General features: G+C 40.1%; 1 protein-coding gene across 3 annotated transcripts in view; it reads right to left on the reverse strand.

Moving 5' to 3' along the window:
* LOC135324948 (sorting nexin-2) overlaps positions 1 to 16,498 on the reverse strand; it is a 36,037-nt gene extending 19,539 nt beyond the window's left edge. For 2 of the 3 annotated variants that reach the window (XM_064502124.1, XM_064502123.1), the window contains exons 1-2: positions 16,333 to 16,498; positions 7,461 to 7,578 (exon numbers count right to left, since the gene is read on the reverse strand). In XM_064502124.1, coding sequence (XP_064358194.1) covers positions 7,461 to 7,578; positions 16,333 to 16,440 — 226 coding nt within the window. In that variant the 5' untranslated portion in view covers positions 16,441 to 16,498. The remainder of the gene's footprint in view (positions 1 to 7,460; positions 7,579 to 16,332) is intronic. The other variant, XM_064502125.1, reaches the window with a different exon arrangement.
* Positions 16,499 to 25,233: the final 8,735 nt, after the last annotated feature.

The raw sequence follows: 25,233 nt of genomic DNA on the forward strand, positions 1-25,233 counted from the left end.
AACTAATTGGTTTTGACGAGTGGCAAACCACGCATGTCTTGGGTATACAGAAGTTTCTGTATTTAGTTTAAGAAACTGATGCTGTGGTTCTCAATAAATGTGCATTTTAAAGAATTTAAAGCTTGGTGCATATGATGAATATAACAAATCCTTATTCTAGGGTTAAGAAAATGGCAATTTCAAAGATCAGATCTTCCTTAAAATTTGTGAGGTAAGTTATGCTATGAAAAAAAAGAAAGTCTCATTTTTGTCCCCACAGCACTGCATGCTTCTCCAGAACAGCCTGCCACTTAGCAGTCATTTAAAAACAGAACTGGAAATAACATCCTCAGCAACTGAATCCAATCATTTATTACTGCAAAAAGTGATATTACAATCATTCATAATTAATATATCAAAACCACTCAGCTTTATCCCTGTTGCTACTTAGCAATGTTCTGCTAGTCAATTCTGCTTCCCATTTTTATTTGTAACACTTTTTGTCAATCCTTGATTTTTTTCATAAGCAAAAGAACCTTTATCTATGTCAGGGACAAAAAAGATTGTGTGTTTAAATTGAGCTTCATTATCAAACAAAAAACAGATTAAAAACAAATATCAAGGTCAGTATGCCTTAACCTAGTTTGAAACAGAAGCACATTTTAGCTTGAGGCAGATAAAGTTTGCTGTCATTACTTTGTTTAGGGATATTTCACAGAACAACAGAATAGTTGAGGCTAGAAGGGACTTCTGGAGGTCATCTAGTCCAACCCAAAGTGGGGTCAACTACAGCAAGTTGCTCAGGGCTGTGTCCAGTGGAGTTTTGAACATTTCCAAGGGTAGAAACTCCACAGCTTCTCTGGGCAACCTGTGCCAGTGTTTGACCACCCTCACAGTGAAAAAGTTTCTTCTTACATTTAGATGGAGTTTCTTGTATTTCGATTTGTGACTGTTGCCTCTTCTCCTGTCACAGGCCACTGCTGAGAAGGGTCTGGTCACATCCTTTTTACTCCCCCATCAGATATTTATACACACTGACAAGATTTCCCCTGAGCCTTCTCTTCTCCAGCTCGAACTGTCCCAGCTCTCTCAGCCTCTCCTCATATGAGAGATGCTCCAGTCCATCATTCGTCTCTATGGGCCTTCACTGGATTTGCTCCAGCGTGTCTGTGTCTCTCATACCGAGAGACTCAGAACAGGGCACTGGGCTGGACGCGGCACTCCAGATGTGGTCTCACCAGTGCTGAGTAGAAGGGAAAAATTCCCTCCCTCAACCTGCTCGCAACGCTCTTCCTAGTTTCAGATGGCAGATTTCTATAGTATTTTCAAACTAAGCTTAAAAGCAAGCACCTTTTGTATTCCTCACTTTTAATACGAACAAATATTATCTAAGAAGTTTTGCTGAAAAGATTTATTTTCTCACCACACACACTGCTTTACTTCTACTGCTGAATCTTTGTGAAGAAACTTATTAATGACTTCCTACCCTCAAAGGTAGGATTTTAGACCAATAAATATATTTTAAATGTATATTTTAGATGAATAAAGAAGTTTGATTCAAAATCTCAGATCAGGTGGGAAAACATGCTGAGACAGTTGTCAAGAAAATTCTAGAATAAAATCTTGGAAGCACAAAATTTAGACATGGAAAAGAGGTAGTTGTCTCAAATGGTGGCTAAGAACATTTAGAGATGTACAAGAAGTTATACAGCTGACTATTTCACATGAAAAAAAGAAAGGTTAAAAAGCCATTTTACTCAAACTCTTCCTTTTTCTGTCACCAGCTAGTTGCCAGCACACATTTGAGACACAAACCATTAATCACATGCTCTTTGCTGTAGTATCCTCACATTCTAGACGGGCTTAATACAAGTCATGAAACAACTCAGACCACACATTTCTCACTTTCAGCTGAAAAAAAAAATCCCTTACTGGAAAAGTATAATCTATGGAAAACAGAGTCAATTCAAGGTAACAAACCAGCACTATCAGACAAAACAGTAGCACACCTTTCCCACCATCCCTCCTTTTCAGACCTGTATCTGCACATGCATTAACATCATGAACAGGTAGGTTTCAGAGTAGAAACTACGGTACTTCCAGAAACACGCGAGTTATTCACTTTACATTTCCCCCTGAAAATTTAAGTACTTGTGGGTTTTTGTTTTTTTAAACTCTTAGTATTTACATGAAAAATGAAATATAGGTTGCCTGCTTTCCTGGAAAAAGCTCAAAAGCACAAGGCTCTTGCATAGAGAAGCAACTGCTCCATCCAACTTTTAGCAGAAAAGTGTCGAGATCAACAGTCACATCAGGGATGGCAGCTATCAGCACATACGAGACACTCCCACCAACCTAATGCCATAAGACTTAAACACATTAATATCTACTTTACAGTCCATAAGCAGGCTTTGATATGAGATCACTGTCGAGATGCTTAACTCCAACAGGTCACAAAAACCTTGCAGCCTGCTGCTAGAAGACTAGTTACTCTTAATTAACATTCCATAGGCAAACTACATCAAGTTTCTGTCAACATCCTTCCGCACTTAAGCTTGTGGGTCAATCTCAGCGTTAGATGCCTATTGTTTCTTTACATCTCACCATTAGTATTCACCAACCATCATCAGCATGGAAAGTGCAAGTTTCCAATTCATCACAAGCAGCATCACTTGAATTAAGTTATTTTTACTGATCACACTTGTAAATGCCACAGACCTCTAACACACTGACATCACTCAAGCGCTTAAACTGGCTTATTATCTGTGAAGGTTTACAAAGATGGTCGCACAAATTTGGAAGTAAACTGAAGCAGACACTGTCATCCAAGACAGCAAATAAGTTATTAAAAAGGGGTCAGCTGACAGGACAGTCAGCTACTTATAAGACTTTCTTTTGACTTCAAAATTGTAGGTGCAGATGCCTTTGTGCATTTGTTTCTTCCAGAAGAGACCTCGAACTGACTAACCAGCTTGTAAAAGGCAGCCAGGCATCCGCACATGACTGCTCTGATCGGACATGTCACACGACAACAGCCTGACAGACACTATTAGCTAGAATTTTCGCTGTTCAGCTGGGCCTCACGTAAGCTTTTTGTCTGGTCCACAGAATGAGTATCTCCTTTTCTGTATGAACTCCCAGAAATAAAAGCCTAAGACAAATCTAGTAGGATCTAAAGCTTTAAAGGACAAACCAAAAACAAACAAACAAAAAAGCTGACTTTTGCCCAGGTCAAAGTAGCTCCATACCTGCACAAAAGGATCCATTCCCAAATCCCTTTAAGAGCAGAAAACACAGAAGCATGTAAAAAGTAATCTTTCAACAGGCTAGAGAAGTGGGAAAACTATTATTTTTCTGAAATTATTGACAGAGCACTCATGTAACTTCGCAGCCTGGCTCATAATCTACGAGCACCCGAGGCAGAAGACATAGCTACGTTCTGCGCAGGCAATCCATGACACATTTCTCCAGCTAACAGTTATACAGGGCACGTCAGGCCACCATTTTGGAACAGTCATTCAAGGTTTTGCTCTTATCCTCATATTAAAACCTGGCCATCCCTGAACTTCTAAGAGAGTGAACACCAGAATGGATGCTCCTATCGTATTCCCCTAACCACAAAGAGCCAAATGCCTCCAAAATGTTCCTAATATTACACGATTCGGAGCAGTGACCAATATGGTCTGCAAACATAAAAGCTCTATGAGCTAAGAAAAGCAGTCTTTTTTTTTTTCCTGCCTGAAATAATCAACACACTGACTTTTATCCTATTGGAGAAAGTGCTTAAATGCATTCAGCAACATAGTTGTCCTCATTTACTGAGCTAGGAACCACTACACTAATATGTGAGGCAACAAAGTTGCCCACTGGTCCCAAATGGTCTTCAATGACAGAAGGGAAACTCATGATCTTCCACCTTTACAGCTCAGTTTTAATAGTTCAAAGATTGTGATTCGGAGACAAGGCAAAGAATATCTAAAACTGTTTACTGCAGATGCTGTCTGATAGCTGCCACAGAAGCACAGGAGCAAAGCCTAAAAACCTCCACGCTGAGTTGCATTAAGATAGTACAGGAAATCTTCCACTTTGCTCTCCCTCACCAACTTATCCCATTAGGCTGCGTTATTAGACAGAATAATGAAAAACATTTATCAAACTTACATTTGCTAGAGAGGAACACCACCACATTTTTATGAATAGGTCTGCAAAGCTAGATTTGTTTATGCTCCCAAAAGGTCAGAGTCCCTTCTTTCAGGAGCCATATGTAGGACTTTCTTGACATGGGTTTTATAGCATCTAATAATTCAATAAGAAGGAGCAACACAAGCTAGGAAGGTGTGGGACTTCATCCTCTTCCCCTCCAGTTAACTGTTCCTACAAACTTTGTAAAGATATATGTCTTTGAAATTTCAACATGCCGGGAGGGTGGTGGTGGGGGGGAACCCAAGGGGAAAAGATACAGTTGCACTCAATTTTTTACTCAAGTCTAGCTTTCATAGAAAGCAAGACTTACGCAAACATGCTGAAAGCAAAGAAACAGAACTCATGCAACCTTCTCGCATTATTTCTGTTCATGGCAAATCAGTGTAAGAAAGCGCTGGATGAACACCACTGTCTAGCAAAACAGTCTTAAGGAAAAAAAAGTTATTCTTGAGAGTGTACAGCATGGAAACACAAATTAGACTGCTTCTGAGAACAGGTATGCTGACAGTGATACAAAGATAGAACTTCATCACTAGGATAGTGCTGCACTACGCAAACTTCCTGTTTAGGATGGGATACTGTGAAAGATGTCATGTTTCTTGCGCGTTGTCCTGGGCTGTTTTTCCCATTGAGATTGTACTAGCCTTAGTCTATATATAAAATGACCTTCTAAAAATCACTTTCACTTTTTAGACCTCCAGTATGTTACATGCTTTCAACTGAATGCTGCTTGCCTTTAAAAGAATGTCCTCTGTAGTAAAACTCACACTCATTAAATCTGTTCTGGAAGCGTGTTTTCTCACAGCATTCATTTCAGTTGCAACAATCTGGCTGCTAACATTTGTTACTTCTGTCTGGAGCCCATCAATATTTACTCTAGGCACCTTTTTTCTTAATTTAATATTTTCCAGCCAAAGGAGAATTGGCTTTCCTGAAATATCCATTCCAGATGGCTCTATGGCTACAAAAAGCCGCCTTTACATATTGAAGCTATATAACCAAATTACTACTACAAGAAAGATTCATTCCTAAAGCGCTCCCCACCTTTGTGGGTCGTAAGATCAGGTAATAAATACAAAACTACTAGGATTATCATTGAATTGTTTATTCTCCATTTCTCTTAAGACTGTTCCAGAGAATTAATAAACCAATCAACACATTCTAACAGTGTCATAATTAAATATGAGATAAAGTTCAAAACTAAGGTAATGCGCATATATATATACACACCTACCTACATAAAACAACCCAGAACTAAATGCTACAAAGTTCAGTATCAAATGATTACATCAGGGAATCAGTGAAGGTGAGACTAGGACTGTATTCAAAGTAGACTGTCAACTGACTCACTCAGTAAGTAGTAATAGTGCAAGTGTTACTATTGGAAAAAAAGCACTTAGAGCCATCTTTTGACATACATATTTCAAACATTACACTTCCTTCCTTGAACAATAAATACTTCTACAGTTGTAATTGTGACAGGAACCATAGTCCATGTTAAGGGACTGGAGCATCTCTCATACAAGGAAAGACTGAGAAAGCTGGGACAGTTCAGCCTGGAGAAGAGAAAGGCTCGGGGAGATCTTGTCAGTGCGTATAAGTATCTGACAGGAGGGTGTAAAGGGAGTGGGGCCAGACTCTTCTCAGTGGTGGCCAGTGACAGAACAAGAGGCAACAGGCACAAACTGAAGTACAAGAAATTCCACTTGAACACAAGAAAACTCTTGTTAACTGTGAAGGTGGTTGAACGCTGGCACAAGTTGCCCAGAGAAGCTGTGAAGTCTCCATCGTTGGAGATACTCATAAACCCAACTGGACACGGTCCTGGGCAACCTGCCCTGGCCATCCCTGCTTGACCAGGGGGGTTGGAGCAGATGATCTCCAGAGGTCCCTGCCAATCCTAGCTGTTCTGTGATTCTGTGACTATTCTGTGAAAAACAGATTGTAGAAAACCAACAAAGTAGTGACTAATTGATCAAGGATTAGAAATAAGTGCTGTTTATTGACTGCTAATCAAAAGTTTCATACAACTTTTTCCAAAATATCCAGTACTGTCAAGTATTAGAGACAGAATCTTACACTGGTGAAATGCTGGGCTTGATCTCATAGGCCAGTTTCTCACCTTTTTATAATAAAAAAAGCCTTGTAATAAAATGGAAATACCCTCCAGCTTGCAATACAATCATTCTACAGAATTGGAAAATGGACTGGGGCAACTTAAATAAGGCTATGAAGCAGAAAACAAGGCTTTAACTTGTCTTCATGTTTTTCAACATACAAACTTGAATATTGGTAACTACATAATGAGAAATGCTACACTGCTGTCTGAAGAACAAATTACTAACTAGACGACTATTGTGTTAGGTATGCTACACTGTGCAGGGACAGTAGATACCACAGAAAAAAACCTGTATTTGGTAAGCAAACTTAACTAAAGCTATAGAGTCCTACAAGGAAAAAAAAGAAAGAGAAAAAATCCTGTAAATCACTGTTAGAGTACTTAAGAAAATTAAATTTTACTCTTCTATCAAATAAGTTTCTCAAAGTGCCATTAATTCGGTATGCAAGACAGAATAACTCCTAAAAAGTCTGCTACAAAAATGTGTTTTGTCACGAGTGTGATAAAAAGTGTTTACTCTTGAGACAAGACACAGACTTTCTGAGGAATGTCTCAATTTTTAATTTACTATTGAAATCTAAGCAAAACTCAGCTAACCCTAAAAAGAAGTCATGTATCATTTTATTTTTGGTAATGAGCAAGATTAAGTCTTCTGCTCTACGAGTTCACAATAAAAAGGCCACACTCAAACAGTCTGGCAATAACAAACAATCAATAGTTACACATGTTAATAATGACAGAAAAGCAGCTTCGGGCAAAGAAGCAGCTCAGCTGTTTTCCCTTTGCAGTATGCTACATCTCTTGCAAATTTTCAAGTTCATAAATTTGACAGTAAACATAGAAATCATAGATCACAGAAATTTAGGTAATAGCTAAACCCAATAGTGAATGATTTGCAAAGGCTAGTGATACTCCTAATACTTAAAGAAAAACCTTTAAAGAACTTTCCAGAAAGCATATCTGAAGATTAAGCAACAGTTAAGATTTACTACTATACTGAATTGTGAAAATTTTAAATCAAAGTTTCCATTTTTAAGAGTACTGCTTCCTATTTCCTAATAACCAAGAAAATGACAGCATAAAATGTTTTCTCCCTCCTCCCCACAAAAGCACACCCCTTAATGTCTACTCAGACACATTAAAAGAAAAGAGCAGTTACCAGCAAAGAGGTCTTCTCTATCATCATCTAGCATGATTTCAGCTGGCTTTGGACCATTAGAATTTGTGCTGAGGTCTTCTGCAGGAAGGCTTGCCGGCTCTGGAGATGAAGGACTTGACTATTTAAAGGAAAAGAGGAAAAAAGTGAAATAATAATAAGCAGAGAACCAGTTGCTGCTTGTCAGTATATAAGAATTATTGCAACAAACATTCTTTCATTGCAGAGAAACAAAGCGAGATGGACAGAAAGGAAACCCTGTCAGCTATTTCCATTTCCTACTCCTAGTGAGAACAATGAACAAAGGATATGAGTTAGTCAGTCAACAGCTCTTTTCATTCCTTTGTCAGAGGAAAAAAAGTTATCCACTTCCTCACATTTAATTAACATGAAAAAAAACTGCTAGAGAAATATCTTGAATGTTTATTAGTATTTCTGAGTGCAGTTTGATTAAGTTCCTTTTGGAAAGGCCTATATTTAGATTTTGTTTAGTAAATTTTTCTGTGTATAAAAAGTTTCCAAGGGCTCCATACCAGTTTTTCAGAGATTAAGAAAACAAGTTAATTGCATTCAAAGAACAACCCAAGGCTGCCTGCAGCCACAAGAAATTTTGAAGTTAGAAAGTAGGCTGCCCAAAGTTACTTGGATAGTATCTTTGCAACAGCTCAAAGCTGGGAGTTATTGCCACAAAGGGTCACACTGTGCTGAAATGGAAGCTCGGCTTACCACCGATACAGTTCTTTGAATTAACTGAAGACTAGAACCTGTCCTGTGAAAAGAGAAATACTTGAAGACACTCAGGAAAATAAAAGCAATACTGAAGTTAGAGTGCTGAAATATAGCTTACTCACAAAAGAGGCACACACCTAACTGAAGATCAGCGCTTCAGTAAGCAAGCCTTTGTTGAACCAGTGTCAGCTCTGGTTATTTCAGACTACTTCAGAATTTGCAAGACTCATTTCCCACAACTTCACCCAAGACAGCTAGCTGAGAAATTTTCAAGAACAGCATATTTATGCAAAAACACACACACTTTAGAAGGCACATCTGTAAATCAAAAGTCACTACTGACTTCCTGGTTTTTGCATAAAATTGCCATAATTTAAGGTTAAAACCAGAATTCAGAAGAGGGAGGCTGTTCTCCAGGCCACAGTTCAACAAATGCTGTGGGCTACAGAAGGAAAAAAAAGCCTGAGAAAAAACTGAAAAGCCACTGAAGAATTCTGTCCAGACTGCATATTGCATGTTCATGAACACAGCACAGAAAACAGCCCTAAGAGGGAGGCCTTCCTTATATCGGGTTCTCCAAGAGCAGTGCATCTTCTGGCATGAAGCACAGCAGTGCTGCTCTACTTAAAGCAAGATCACGGCCTCAGCGTCAATCCAGACCTCAGTTACCTGAAATCCCAGTCAGATGAAGCAAACAAGCAAGCAGTAACAATCCTGCCCGATACAATCAGCTACAGTACAAAACAGTTTTTCAGAGGATATATGAAATTAAAACTCTTTCATCCTGGAAAGGTGTTAGTTGAGCTAAGTCTTTCCCTGCTGAAGATACAAGGAAGCTAAAAGCAGATACAAGAATACCAGAAAAATCTGTATTCCAATAAACCTAAACCAGATTAAGGTTGCAACAAGGAAATGCTCCATTCAAACACATAAAGAGCTTATACCTCATTGCATTTGCCAAAGACTGCTATTCTCTGAAAAAAAACAGATACAACATTGGAAAACCAAAAAAAAAAAAAAAAAAAGTTACGAGCCACAAAAGGCAGTAACCTCTCAAACTGCTTGTTAGATTTTGCCCTGGAACCTGCAAAAAAAGTCAGAACAGAAACACTGGAGAACTATACGTAGGTAATAGAGTTTATAAGCTTACAAGCAACAGATCCACTCATCAGATGTATACTTCTCATATTACACTAAATCAACGCCAAACTGATCCTACAGCAAGAAGTAATGAAGTTACATTTGCTCATTCTGTGAAGTATGATTTTAAGCTGTATCGCAAGATTTGCAAGTAATTTAGAAGAAGTTAAATAGGAAATTAAAAAACCCACCACTTGCCGTGCTTCATTCTTCTACAAATGATGGTATAGATAGTATGTGTCACATGTAAAGGTCAACAGCTTAAAGCCATCTGAGAACTCAGGAAGCAGCACATTTCAGAAGAAAAAGGTCCACCTTTCTGCACAGAGCTGCACAAAGCTTTGAATTCATGATTTTGTACTTCAACTGGAAGAGTAGGGCACTGGAAAACTCCCTGTGAATCTTCAAGGAGTTAAAAGTTTTATCAGCAAAAGCAGTTCTTAAAACATTATAGATCACTCATTCAGAATCCGTTTTGTTGCTGCTCAGCTTTGGTAAGAACCCACTTAGCTCCTGATAGATGCGAGTCTTGGTACATAGCGAACACCCCACACTAACACAGATTGAGGACGACATACAGCTCATGCTTCACCTCCATGAGAAACAGCTGTAACACAGCCAGGCACAGGGAATATAAGCCTTCCTGAGCACTTGTTACACACAGCAGATGGCTTTCAGTTTTATCTTGTAGTTGTGCTCTTGATTAATGAATGGTGGAGAAGAGCCCTTGGAGAGCACTCATCTTCAAGCTATACCCCCAGTCTATCTCCTCAGCTTTATCCGAGGTAGCTATCTTGGTTATTGATGCTGACTTTTGACTATACCAGGCTTCCAATCACAAAAAAGAAACCCTAACAGACACAAGATTCACCCTGCACTCTTAAACCTGATCCACATATGCCATAGTAAATAAATAAATAAAAGCCGTATTTACGTGCCTAAATCAACAAGTTAACCAGAGGACCTAAACCAGGCCAATACCAAAACATTCCCTCTTTGAAGGAAGGAACAGAGGCTTCCAAGAAAAGACGTAAATACATGGAAAGATGCTACCAAGTGTTGGCAGGATTATGAATCATTTCCTATTACTGAATTGGGAAAGATTCTGTCCATGGCACTATTCAAGAAAAACAGCACTTCTGCACTAGATATTAGGCTTCACAGCTTTAGCTAGAGTGTCAGTTACAAGGTTCTTCCACAGTATTTATTTCATATACCCTGTTCCAATGAAGTGAAACTAGAGAATACCCACAAAATGAGAGGCAAACAAACAAACCTTAGGGGCACCTCAGAAAGCTCAAGAAACATAACAGCTGCATGAACAAGCTTTAACTTGTATACAAAGCACAAGGTCCAGGGGTGACTCTTTCAGAAAGATTTCCAGTGAAACTGATACCCCATCTATCTGTTACATAAATTTATTATATATTTATATAATAAGTGTCATATACCTCAGGTTCTGTTATTATGAACAGTAGGTATTAAAGTTTTGTTTTGTGGATGATTTACCAACAAAATGTCTTTCCCTTAAAATGCACTTTCAGCTGAATAAGGTATTTCCTGGACTATTAACCTTTCAGTGGCACTTTGGTATCTTTTAACAGCTGTCATTCTCAGACAAGACAAATTAAAGATGGCGATAAATATCTTCAGTTCAATATACAGTTGGGACTTTCTTTGTAGGAAAAAGACAATTTTTTCAAAAATAATTAGAGCTTACATCAGAGTGCATAATTATCTAAAAAGCTTCTTAAAAATGATTCACGGCCTGAACAGTTATTGTAACTTTGAACAGTCTCAGCTGCTTTTTTTTTTCTTTCTAAGAGTTTTGCAACAAAGTTTAGTTGTCTATCTTCAAAACAGACAGCTGCTCTCAGTGAACTAGGAAGACCCAGAAAGCCACTCTCCTCAACATATCAGAAACTGCTGTCAGTAATTCCTAATTCTTTGATTGTTTTATATGATTGGTGGATAACAGAATGCTGTTTAGCTTCCCCAACAAAAGGGCCACCCATACAGGCATCAACATATTAAGTTATTCCAGTTACATTGTACTGCACGTGCAAGCTAAAGGGACTACCCCAATTCTGCTGCTTTAGCTCTGTGAAGGAAAGCTAATACATCTACAAAAGCTGAGCAGCTCAGAGCACCTAATAGAAACAAGGCAGTGAAAATCTGAGTATCAGACAAGAAATGAAGGGCGATCAACCATGAAAAATAACCTCGGGGCCTAGAGAGCCACACGCGTGGGAGGGCTGTTTAGAACATTTAAACTTATTTGACTCCAAGGAGTCACAAAAAGTCACAAACCTGTCCAGTTTTTGACATGTACATGGCTTGCAAAGCTTCTGCGAGACTTCTGAGCAGAAAGTAACTCAGGGGAAGCATCCAACCAAGACACCCAACGGTCAGGATGTTCATGCACGCAAGACACACAGGATCCTGCTCTACTCGTTTTCTACAAAATGAGTTACTGAACACACATGGGAAGACTAAGGGCCTGTTCCAGTCTGCACTGGCAATAACAGGCACTCACTTTTCCTCTTATATTGTGCATTACAATTGGTGGCAATAACTGAGTATTCTAATAGCTATGACTTATGAAGGCACAAGAACAAGTTCACGCACCTTTTGTTGGCTGAAATTATAGCCCTAGCTGTTTGGACATCATCCCTTCTCTTAATAGTACAGCTCCCTCGCCCCAGCCAGTTCAACTACACGTCTGAACTGCTCCTAGCCTCTTCCGGTCAGCACAGGGTAGGCTGACAAAAAGCAGGCTATTCCAGCTACCTGAGCCAACCGGGCTCCTTTGGACTGAAACAGGGTACAAAGGCCCACAAACCACTGCATGGGCAGAGAGAATAAGGCTTCAATAGTAGAACAATAACCTTTTCAGCAGAAGGTAAGAGGACGCAAGCAATCTCAACAGGACCAATTACTTAATGTGTCTGCTACCGCCTGCATTTAACACTGAAGACGGGGATGCATGCTTTCAACAGAATTACACCAATTAATCATGGACACAGACTTAGTTTTCTGCAAAGTTATAATACAGCGTTCAAAGACTTACTGTTTTAATCCCAGAAATTCTGATAGGGTCATTAACACTTCCCCTATAACTTTCAATTTTCATGTTAAATTCAATTTAGATACCTATAAAGACATCTGGACTTCTATAACAGTCTATCTAATGTCTTGCCTTCTGTGCACTAAACAAGATTATATTTTAGCCATCTACAGGTCAATGACATAAGCTGTTACACTTGTAATGAGATTATATACACACCCTGCCCTAAATGATAGTTCTTGATAAATTACCACATCTATTGCTTACTCATTGTTTTCAAATGCCTCCATGTATTCTTCCATTGGGGGGAAAAAAAATCAAGAGTATAAAAACCACTGGAAATGAGTAGCTGGCAGCTCAGCGACATGTTCATAAGGCAGCTGCTTTAACGAACAGGGAAACATGCAATAATGAAACGTGTAAAAAGTATTTATGGAAAGATGAAGCAAGAAGTGGCACAACAGAGGCAACAGATAAGCAAGGAAACAGGTGGCAGAAAACCATAGGCAGAAAAGTAGCAGGGAATGAAACAGACTGGACAAGGAGGAAGAAGGAGAGGGACTTGATGAAATGAGAACACCACTACACATACTGGTTTTCAGAAAAACTTAAAAAATGCTTTTTTCATACATGTCACAAAAAAGGGACTTTCACTAGTTGTTTGCTGTCTCTTCTAATAGTGGCAGAGGACACAGCTAAGCAGCAATTTGTTGACAAGAACTTGTAACAGGAGATGAGTCTTCTCATAATACATAGTTAGCCTGCAGAACTTGTGGCCTGCAGCTTGGTTTTTTTTTGTTGTTTTTATTATAAACACCTAGTTGCTAAATTTTCAGGTAAGTCCATGAAAGACTATTAATATTAGAATGCTACCTACAGCTCAGCAAGCCCTTGAACTACAAAATGCTGGTAGCTGGGAGAGTAATCCACGCGAGTTCCAGTTCACATGGCATCCACTGTTGACTTCCGTTGAGAACAAGATCTCAGCCCAGAGAGACGACTTGTCTGACCGCGTCTGGCTGTTCTTATCTATGAAAGCAAATGCGGCAGCTGCCGAAGATCGTTCTGGGACCGCAAATCTAAGGGGAGGCGCTCCATGAGACATTACAATACAGCTGACGCGATGAAAACCTGAGAATCATTCTACTACTTATAGGCACTGTGGGTATCTGAAGAGGAAACGAACACCCTACTAGCTCAGACGGGCTATTCCACGCGCCGAGTTTTCAAAGCCTATATTCTCAGAAGAGGAAGGTCCAGTTGTCTCCATCCCTGGCAGCTTTTACATTCTCAGACCCCTTCCCACTGCATCTCAGAAATTCCAGAAGCTACAGGGAACAGCACCAAATCTTAACATTTTATATTCTAGAATTAAGAGGGCTTAATTCAAGACATTAACTTCTAATATGTGCTCAAAGAAAGAATCTGGAGCTTTAACTTTCTCTTCACGTGCAGAGAATTCAGCTTGAAATAAGTAATATTCTTCTTGTGATATACAAAGATGAACAACTGAAGTCAGTGACCTTCCTTATAAACCATACTTAAATATCTCATTTATTTTTATTGTTCATAATATACATGAAATTTATGTTTTGCTGGAACAAACTTAGATGAGTTAGCATTTGTTTTATAAGGGGAGACTTCATTAACATTGAAGCTATTTGGAAGAACTATTAGCAGTCTTACAGTTTTTCCAGTGCTTTGCCAAATTATAGGTAAGAAAGGAACAGCATGTCTTTTCTGAGGTGCAAAGAGAATGAAAGCAAGGAAAAGAAATGGGGGGGGGGGAGCAAGAACAGAAATTAATCACACAAAAAGCAAAGGAACAGCTCCAAGTTCAAAACTCTTTCCAAGTACCAGAACCTTCACAAAAGCTGGCTTTGGATCTCACTGTCTTCTGCCATGCCCTTCTCTCTGTTATCAGGCTAACATATACAATCAACTATGAAGAGCACTAAGCTCTCTCTGTTTTTATTTTAATAGAACTTCAATTGCTATTTAGAAACAGGTACTTCATGAATATTTGTAGGCTACAAGAACACTTAAATACAGAGTTTAATTAGGCCCACACCATGACATAATTTTTCTCTGGACTAAGGTGCCCAGTGAACTTAAGTACAGTACACCTGAGTTAAACAATCTAGCTTCAACCTAGGGAGAAGTTCAAACTCAATTTTCATCATCTCTTCTTTCCAAATTCGCTGGAAATTCCAAAGAGCAAGGCTCTTTCCTAAGCACTCTTGTTGATTAAAAGTCAGGAAAAGCTTCATTGACAAAAGTTCTTCAAAGTTCCCCTTTAAGTGTAGTGGCTTTCCCTTTCTGCTCTCTTCCAACTGTACGACTACAAAAACAAAGCAGAACAGAACTGTCAACCAAGCCATTTAATACAGAGAAAGTGCATTTCTTTGCCAGTTTCTCCAGTTATAAAGTCTTCAGTAACTATTTTTAAAACATTAAGAGAAGGATTTTTCATTGTTAGATTGTGGTTCAGGCAATAATTCTATTGTATCTCTTGAGGTTTTAATTCTAGACCACACCAGTAAAGAAATTACTCATGTTTTACTGCAGTTTTTCTTAAGAGTACAAAACAAGACTCCAATAATACACACTGCACTACACATAGATGTACAGAGATCTATTAAAGCAGTTGTCAACTGCACGTTCATAAATCACATCATCTATTATTCCATCACTGTATTTTTCCATTTTTTTTTCTAGCATTGAACAGATTATGTACCTATAAAAAGAAGAAAAAAAATCTTCTAAGTGATTGCAGAGGAGGCAAGTGCCTTTAAAATACATTTAAGAGCCTCTTTATTTACTGACCTTTTTTTGTTAAAGACAGGCAACAATCAGAGCAAAACAAAGAAACATGCACTGATCCTATTACTGTAAAGGTCAGGGACAGGAAACTCTTCAGGAAAAGGAGAATAGGAACGATTTTCTTTTTAAATGGATCACTGTGTACAGGGAGAATGCAGTTTTTCCATATGGGACCGACATAGGTGAAATGCGACCACAACTTAGACAGAAAAGCTTCCACTGTAATGAGCGTGAGCATTTCCAGAACTAGGAAGTATTTACACATTCAGCTGTGGTGGTTTTTTTATTACACGCCCAACACAGAAAGCAGGAGTGGTTTATAGATTTTTGCAGTATAAGTTTTTAGATCTTTCAGACTGATTCCTCCAAATAACTACAGGTTTCACAGCCTCTTGCAGGAATGCCCCTCTTGAACTACCCATAGTTACCACTTGTTCACGAAAAGAGTGATGTTACAGTTCCCCAACAAAAAGAAACAGTCTGGAAAGGCGAAAAGTCCTAACAGCTGCTCAACAGCAATATGCTACGTTATCATAGCTGAGCATCGCACTAACCATGACAGAAAAAGATTCAAGGAGAAATAAGTTTTTAGAAGTTTTAGCAAACTGGAATGGGATGAAGCCTTGAACCAAACAAAGAAAATGAGTTACGACCCCGCGATACGTCTAAGGGGAGAAGGTGTCTTGCAGAGAGGGAAGGTGCAAGCGCATTTCACCCCGGCGGCAGGGAGGACGGGATGACAGCGAAGAGCGGCTCTCCGGGACAGGGAAGTGAGCGGCGTCCGCAGAGGGACCTCTCCGGGGCTCCGCGCCGGGAGAGGGATTTCGGGGGCAGGACCCGGCCCTGGCGGCCCCAATGGCCCGGAGGGCGGCGGGGGAGGCGGCTCGCCCCGGCGGGAGCGGCGGGCCCGGGAGCCGCCGCCCGCAGAGGAGGCCCGGCAGGAGCGGAGCGGGGCGGCGCGGCGCGGCCGGGCCGGGCGCCGCTGCGGGAAGGCGGCGCGGGGCTCCGCGGCGGGGGCAGGGCGGGGGGGGGGGGAAGGAGGGCGCGGCGGGGGGCCGGGGCAACGGCCGGGGCAACGGCGGTGACAGGCAGCGCGGCGGCGGGCCGGGCGCTCACCTCGAGGGTGGACACGGTGCTGGTGAACAAGTCCTCGCCGTCCTCCGGGTCCTCCAGCTCGCCGTGCCGCGCCTCCCCCAGCGGCGGGGGCTCCCTCTCCGCCGCCATCTTCCCTCCGGCCCGGGCCGCCAGCACCGCCCCCCCGCTCTCACGTGACGCGACGGCCCGGCCCCGCCCCCGCCCGGCACGTGACTGGAGGGGCCGGACGGCGCCGGTGGAGGGGGCGCGCGGGAGCGTGCGCGCGCATGCCGTCGCCCCGCCCCCCTCCCACCGACCGTTGGGGGGCAACGGTTGGAAACGGCCGGTTTTGTCTAAGCCCGGCAAGGTGCGTGTCCCCGGCGGCTTGCCTCTTCCCAGCCCCCGCCGCGCGCCTGAGGCGCGTTATCCTGAGCGGCCTCAGCCCCGGGAGCCGCCCCGGCGCGGGGGCCGGTCCGCTCCCCGCCTGGCGGTTCGGCAGGGCCGAGCCCGCATGCCCCAGCGGCGGCCGGGGACAGCTGCCTGCCACCCCTTCCTCTCCCCGCCAGTCCTCCGTTTCCTGCTTTAATCGCCTTCTCTTCCTCGTACCCGCAGTCGGTGAAGCGACTGCAAGGCCGACACGCCATTGAAACCCTTTGAAGCGTGTCTTGCATTTCAGCGTTTGGAAAACCTGAATGGAAGTTCATATCACTTTGTATCAGCCTTTGAATTATGAACTTTTTTTTTCTATGAGTAGACCCCATTCATTACACTGCTTAAGATCACATCTTTCTTAGGGACTGAGGAGCAAAAGTATTACATCTTGCAGAGTAGTCATTTAATCAGGTGCTGTAATAATCACAATCGCTAACGTAGTATATCTCACATAAATGAAGCATTTGCAGGCCCTCTCCATAAGTTACTGTTTCTAAATTGCTTTTCTTCTTCTCCTTGTGACTTAGCTTTCAAATTCTTAAAATCTTCCAAAAATTTAAGATATAATACTCATCTAAAAGAGATGAAGTCAAATATCAATATTGTCTAGCTAGTGAGCATGAGCTAATATACCAATATCTGATCTGAACTGTTATTGTTGTTTCTGGTATATTGAAGGAAAGTTTTTAAAAGTATCTTTAGAGTTTCAGTTTGGTCAAAGTACAGCTTTCATTCACTCAGCATGCTCGAGCTTTGTGAAGACTTTGTTAATATTGGCTGTATTAAAGTTAATTTCTAAACGGTGTCCCATGGAGAATAGGAAGAATGAGTTGTCTTCCACAGACTGTAATCTCTTCTGGGGCAAGAGCTGCGTCTCTCCAGTGTTCGCATAGTGCCCAATAAAGACTAAAAGGAAAGGATAGTTGTACATGTTGTTTTCTTTCAGCCTCTTCCGATCACATCATGAGAAAGTCGTAAATATATAAATAGAAATCCATGTTATCTTGAAAATGTGGAAATGCCATGCAAAATTGTATCTGAACTGCTGAGGTCTGAGGTGTAAGAAATGGTTAGGGAGAGCTCTCCCCCAGGCGAGGCTGACGGCTGATTCAGAGACCATGTCCTTCATTCATCCTGCAGCCCCCCCGGGGAAAGATCAGGGCCCAGAGCTTAGCAGAATGGCTTTAAGTGGGAACTCACAAATCTGCTGCTGAAGACAGCTACATTTGTGCTGAAGTTTGGGAACTCTGAATTACCAATTGCAAATAACAAGTTACCTAATAAGGAAGAATTATGATGCTGAAAGTTCCAACAAAAGGGATAATATATCTTCTTAGACTACAAGATGTAGATGGACAAGAAACAGGGAAGCTTTGGGGTGTTTCCTCAGGTCGAAAAAGTTGTCCAATACTGTAACAAAAGACTTATCTTGAGAAGTTGTTACAATAACACTGCTACTGGAAGATCTAATACCTTGCTTGTCATTTATCAGGTTTGATAGCACTTTTTGGTTTCATGGGAATGGGACATCTTCCAGCATGCCTGTGTTTCCTTTTTCTTCACAAGATAGGAATAGTAGTGAAGCTTAGGTTGTTCATAGTAGATATGACATGAATTAAACTCTACTCACATTTTTACTCTATTCCTAAACACAGCCCATTGCTCTTCATTATACCTCTCAATAATTTTCAGAGCTCTTTTTATAATTGAAAAAGAAGAAAAAGAAAGAAACTGAAAAAACCCCCAATCCTATTCTGAATACTCAAACATTTTTCATCTAGAAGCATAGTTCTATGGCCTCTACATTTTTTGTTGGTGGCATCCTTACCACTTTTCCAACTTTTTGTGGTATTCCTGTTTTACTATTCTGCTTCTGGAAGCTTCTCAAATAACTAGTACATGCACATTTTATCTAGAAATTATGATTCAACCACTTTGGGAATAATTCTGTACCCTTTGACATTAAACCATTAAAATATTTCCCCATAATTTTATTTGCTATGATCAGGAAGATCATATAATATATATTCTATTCTTTAAATGTCTGGCAAGTGTACTCATTTAGCATAGTACTTAGACGTTTAACGGTTTTCATCTGGCTATAACAAACTAATACGAGGCTAACTAGTTTTCTGGCTTCATCAAGATTCACACCCATATCTTTAATGTTCATATGGTTAGACTATTAATCAGCCCTCTGAAATACCTTGAAGTAGTCATCTATCACAGCTACTGAGTGTGCTACAGAAGTAGAATGAAGTGAAAAGCAGACAAGATTTCAATTGCAGTATTATTTTGTCACTCATTAATAAAAGTATCTAAGGAGTCTAACATCTCTGATTTCAAAGCAGAATTACATTTATAGTTTATTTTTTACTTACTTTTCCAGTGCTTTTGAGATCTGCGGCCATACCCTGGTGCCACAGAAATCCATTACGGACATTTTTATGACAAAGAGGATAAGAAATTAGTACAGAGGTAACTACAGGACCTGGATTTTTAACAAACTGGCAGTCAGTTCTGAAAAGTGTGGATTAGTAAAATCTGGATGGAAAAATAATCCAAAACAGACAAAAGCAATCAGGGGGGAAAAAATCGGAAAACATAAATTCTGAAAGAAAACTTAGGATGATTGCAAAACCAGTTATATATGAGATTGTGATGTGTTATTGCAAAAACCAAAAAATAAAGCCTCATCCCTATCACTGTGGGTGTTAGTGTGTGTACCACACAACAAAAATGTAATAGGTGTCAGCTGTACCTCATACGACAAAGTCAGGATCTAAAGGAGAGGAGACAAAGCTATCACGTATGCTAATGGAAACTGCAGTCACCCCTTCCTTTGCATCCCGTAGATCCACCTCTGTAATACTACGTGAAAAGAATATTAAGCTTGCAAAGCCAGGAACTAAAACACTAGGAAATGACAACACCAAATTTATCCATGCAACTTTATGCAACCCTTTGTGTATACAGGTTGTACCTGCTTTAATTACATGGTTACATATTAACTTCTAGAGGAGCCTTCTTCCCAAGGAGCGTTGATTGAACAGCTATTGACTTTTTTTTTCCTTATTATACAACATCTAGCTCCATACTTTATTTACTGTATGCTGTTCCAGTCCTACTCTGAAGACAAAATGATTCATTTCCTCACAAGCTTTTCTCTGATGCTCATCACTACAGAATCTAAGAATTTCCCCGACACTAATGAATTTATCTTCAGAATATTCCTGTGGGAGTATGTTGCCCATTTTACAGGCACTGAGCAGAGGCTGAGTGATTAAAAAAAGTAGTAGTTACTAATTTGGGTGCCCAGCTTGAGGTAGCTAGGATCTGGCTTTTTCTAGAATATCTAACATTTGAGCAGCCTCTTCACCTAAGCAGCCAGCCTCAATACAACAGTACTAGCCTTACCCACACTTCAAGACTTTTCTTCCTATATTTCTCCGTTGTCTCCCTCCCCTCATCTTGTCAGCCCTTGTCAGGTCCCATACTTCTTGATGGGCCTGGAGAGAAACTGAGAACCCTCAAAAAAAAGGTGCTTTCTGGTTTTGGCCTACAGCCAGTTCTTCTTCCAAGCCAATAGCATCGACAGCAGAAAACTTACACTGTACCTCTCCTGCTGCTGCCTAGAGCATCTGAGGGCTCTGTCCAGCCACTCAGAGGAGATATGGAAGGCAAAAATGTGTTCTGCTTAAACACTCTTGGGAGTTGTTACGCACTAAAAAAATTCCTTTTATCATGCAGAAAGATTTCACCAAGGATTATAATCGTGTCACTTTCAAACAGCTTTACACAGGACCAGCAAAACGAACAAAACAGCAGTATCAAGGTTATGTTTCAGTTCCCTAGTTCAGGCCATAGAGCTGCTGAAGCGTTCAAATAGTCATAAAATTTTTTTTGGACATGGGCAAAATACTGTTTAGATGCAAAGTAAAGCTGACACAGTTCTAAGCAACTTGAATCAAGGTTTTATCATCAAATGTACCAGACCTGTAGAACTGCTTACATATGAGAAACTTCCCTGATTCCACCTTAGCATTGTACCAGTACAATAGCTGCTGGAATATCACATCTCTTGGTAGCCTTTTTAGCCAACTGAAAGATCAGTAAAACTGAAAGAAACTCAAAGACTGTGGAGTGATAAGGAGTTATACAAGTCTGAAGCTGGTCCCTGTAGTTTAGGCCTAGAGGAGACCACAGGAGGTCATCTAGTCCCATTGCTGCTGAATGTTTGTAAAGCCTTCTCTTAAGCACCTCCAATGATGAAGGCCCTGCCATTTCTCCAGGCAATCTGGTTTTAGTGCTTTCCTATCTACCATCAGAAAATGTTTTCCCAATGTCTAACCTCCATTGCTGTCCTCATATTTACACATCCCTGTATGACTTTGTAGCAATAAGGCACCGTTGGGACTCATGTTTAGCTTGTGATCATCTTCAGAACTGATACTGGCCTCATTTTGTACCCGTGGGGAAGGGCACCCTTTTTACCAAAGTTTACAAGGTTTTACCAAGGGTAGCCTTGGCTTACTCAGACTTTCGAGTAAAATCACACATGTTCCTTGCTGAATTTTATCTTTCTTTTTTCAGACATTCGCTCCAATCTGTTATGACCATTTTGAATTCTTCTGCTATGCTACAGCTGTTTGGTATCACTTGCAAATATAATACACATTCTCTCCATTCCATCATTAATGAGAACATTAAATCTTATCAGAACTACAAGAGACAACTGTTAACTTCCATTCAGTACATCCTTCCATTTAAATGGTAATCGATGACAGATAGTCTTGGAGTTTGTTTTCTAACCAGTTTTGTACCTACTCTATTTTAGATTACTATACAGTATTTTATTAGTTTGCTTTTGAAAACATCACAAAAGATAAATGTTTAAGGAATATTGAAGGCATATTTCCTTACTAAGAAATACTGCAAAAAAATAGGCAAGTGCAGTGAGGCAACAACCACTAGAATGCTTAGAATTAGAGCAGATGAATTTTAGAGATTTGATTTTTCCCATTTAGAAAATACTAAAAAAGGAATAATATGCTATTGCATAGTGCCTATGCTTGCATACAGCAATAAAGCTCTGCGGTGAGTCAGCCTTTCTAAGAAAAAGTACAAAACACAAATATTTACAAAATCTGTGTATTTGACACATGCACCCACTCATCCAGTCAGCCAGATGAATGTTACACTGATGATGACTGTTCTATGAAACATATGCCATCTTTCCCTAAAAGCCTCTGAGTATCTAATTGCATATTGTACACAAAGATAATTTGTTCTGGAACCTTTAGTTTGTTCTTTGCTAGTGAGTGGTCAGTGTTTTTCATTTATTAGAGTCTAACACTTTTTTTTATATATATACACACATGAGAGAGAGCTATTCTTTCACAAGTTCTGTTTCATTCATCTTTGCAGTAGTGTCAGGTACTGCCCTTAATCAATTAATGCAATGGGAATTTCTGTTCCCCAGTTCATTTAATGTTGCAGTAGATTAAAATGTAAAGCTCTAGGAATATTAGCTGGGAAATTTTTAATTTTTTAAACAGTAAAATGATGTAGAAGAATAGTAAGTTTTTCTCTATCTGAATATACACCATTACACACCAATATATACCATTGGGTAGTGGAGAACTAAGCAAAAAATGTTGGTTACTGTGATATGCATTTATCTGCTGCCATGACTGTCTCTCCACTGCCTACACTTTACAAAAGTGAGAATGCCTTCCAGCAGAGATTTCTTTTCCTTTTGGCACAACTAGCCATAAATCTGACACTTGCAAACACACAGCAACCTCTTAGATACCCCAACTTGCTCTAGGGCTTCATTCACCCGTTCATTGGCCTCTCCTGATGCAAGAAAAGGGGGCATGACATAAAGCTAGTAAGGAGTGATGCTGAAAGCAAATAAAAAGATGTTCTTCATACAATAAGTAGTAGAGCTGAGGCATTCCTTGACAAAGAGCGTCATGGATGCTATAAGTTTATACAGGCCCGAAGGAAGTCTAGACAAGTTGCTAGAAGAAAAATCCATGGAGGGCTACTACACAGGAAGAAGCCATGCAGGGAAAATGTCCCAGGATGGTTAGAGGTGTGACAGTATTTGGGAGAAGCATCACATGTGCTTGCCTGAACCTCTTACCCTTCTCCAAGCATCTGCTCAAGGTCACTGCTGGAGACATATTACTTCTGCAGTGCATGTTACTGCTGCCTAATTGCTGACTAGTTATTAGTTATCGTGTAGTTACTGGTTCAGCTACAGCCCACTAAAATATCTGGATTGTGTGACCACAAGCTGATGGTCTATGACTGAGTCTGTTTCATATATTTCTACAGTATACAGCTGTCTCAACCTGCTTTCCTACTTTCAGAAAATGTAAAGAAAACATGTAAGGTCTGCAATTGTAGCAATTTAATAATCAATTTTAAAACATTTCATATATGATTTTCACAATAAATCAATAAAGTGAACATCTGTATTTTACTGTTCTCTAAATTGTTAGGACTTTCATTAAAGAGGTAGAACCAATAGAAGTGGTCAGTCTAATTAAAGATTCATATGTAATCGTAGCTGCTTGGTGGTATTTCTGGCAGTCCATTTTAGTGCATATTCTTTGACACTTTTTATATAGCTATCTGTTCATATTGATTTATTGAATTATCTTCATTCTTTCATCCAAAACCAGGCGGTACAAAGGTCCCTAAAAAAACAGAACAGTGAGGGGAAGGAGACGGAAGCTTTGTCAGAGAGTGTTAGGGAAGAATAAATGTGCAGTCTACACCAGTCCCATCTCTGTGTGAAACATCAGAAGTTACCATTTGAAAATCCTTCTACTGAGAGGCTAGGTTTCACCTAGCTATTATCTGATTTTTCCTTAATGGATTCCAAGTTTCCTCAACTGTGGAGCCTCTTACCATTTTCTTTTCCTCAACTGGCAGTTGGGGTTAGAGGTGATTCTCTTTTTCTACAGCTAGTTTCTGGTTCTGCAGCAATCTACCAGGCAATGCAGGAATTGCTCAGAAATGCCTCCTAACACTTACCATCACTTCTGCACCAGAGGAGAATATAACGCTACCATTTACTTGTATCTCATTTCTCCCTAGAAAATTTAATCTAGTGAGAACGTTAGGGTAGAACCCTAATGAAAACAGTTTCAGGGAAAAAAGAAAATCCATTTTCAAGTGTCTGTTCTTAGGAGAAAAAAAAGAATCACTTGCTGAAAGCACACACTTCATTAAAAAAATCATGTAATCAGAGCTGCATCTCAATGTACGTTTTTCAGCTAGCAATACTATTTCCATCTAGCCTAGCACTTTGTAAGATGAGAGCTCAAATAGTGTTGTTTGCATTATCACTTGGTAGATGAATAAGGTTTATACTGTCTTTCCTCTTTCAAAGAGATACACTTCTGGAGCAAATTTTGTTTTAAAAGCTTTGAGGAAGGAATACAATATAAGGAGTATAAGAAAGAATATAAATGAAGAGCAAATTATTTTCCATATGTGAGAACCTTAAGAATAATCATGGCAAAAGCCTGAAGGTAGAGAAAATGGCAGCATAGAAGAAAATGAGTGACATGCTGCAAAAATAGATGTAAACACCCCTCCGGCCCATCACCACGAACATAAGCCTTGGCAGCACTGTGTTGTTCTGCCAAGTCACAAGCCTTTGGAAGACGCTTATTCTCCTGCTTACTTGGCACAAAATGCAGGCTGTGATAGACACGTAGAGCAGCCCCCTCCCCTGCTGAGGGATCACAGTGGTGGTGGCCTTGCCACAGCCTAAGGTGGCTGAGAGTTTTCAGTTGTTACCATAGAAACAAAACTAGGTTTTACTTACCCCTCGATTTTTCCAGAAGCAGCTCCACATCATTAAAACCCTAAACTGTATTGCTGACTAATTAATCCATTTATGAATGTTCGTAAACAGCAAGGGTGAAATTGCAGCTAGTTCTTTGGGATAGATAAGGAGCAGAGTTTGTTACTTGCGTTCATTCAGATGCTAGAGATGATGTATTTTATGTGTTCTCAGGAGTGAAAAGACTTTGAAGCTGCTGCTGCGGCTGTTGCCAAAAGGGTTTCTGAAGGGCTGGTGGAGGGGGATATTTATGGCTTCCAGTGGCTCCTCTGCTAGAATTATGCATACACTGAAGGAAAAAGGTGTTGCACCTGCTCCTATATAGGTATTCAGTGCTTTAAAATACTTCCCCTCTGAGCTAGTTATGGGAGATTTGAAGTAATTTGCTTTGATTTAAAAGCAAAAACTAAGAAAACAGAAATCTATTCTCTGACACTATTGTTGACGTTTTAAGGATGCATATATCCAACATACAGCTCCAAAACCCTGCATTTCAATTCTCAATTAGCATTTTCATATATACTTGGGGTACAATTTAACTCACTTAACCTTTGCTGTCTAACACACAGGAATCTAATCTAAGCTATTCAGCTCGGTTTATAGGCTACAGAAAGAGGGAATCAAAGGAAAAGATGATTCCTCTA

Source organism: Dromaius novaehollandiae, chromosome Z, assembly GCF_036370855.1.
Source record: "Dromaius novaehollandiae isolate bDroNov1 chromosome Z, bDroNov1.hap1, whole genome shotgun sequence".
NCBI lineage: Eukaryota > Metazoa > Chordata > Aves > Casuariiformes > Dromaiidae > Dromaius > Dromaius novaehollandiae.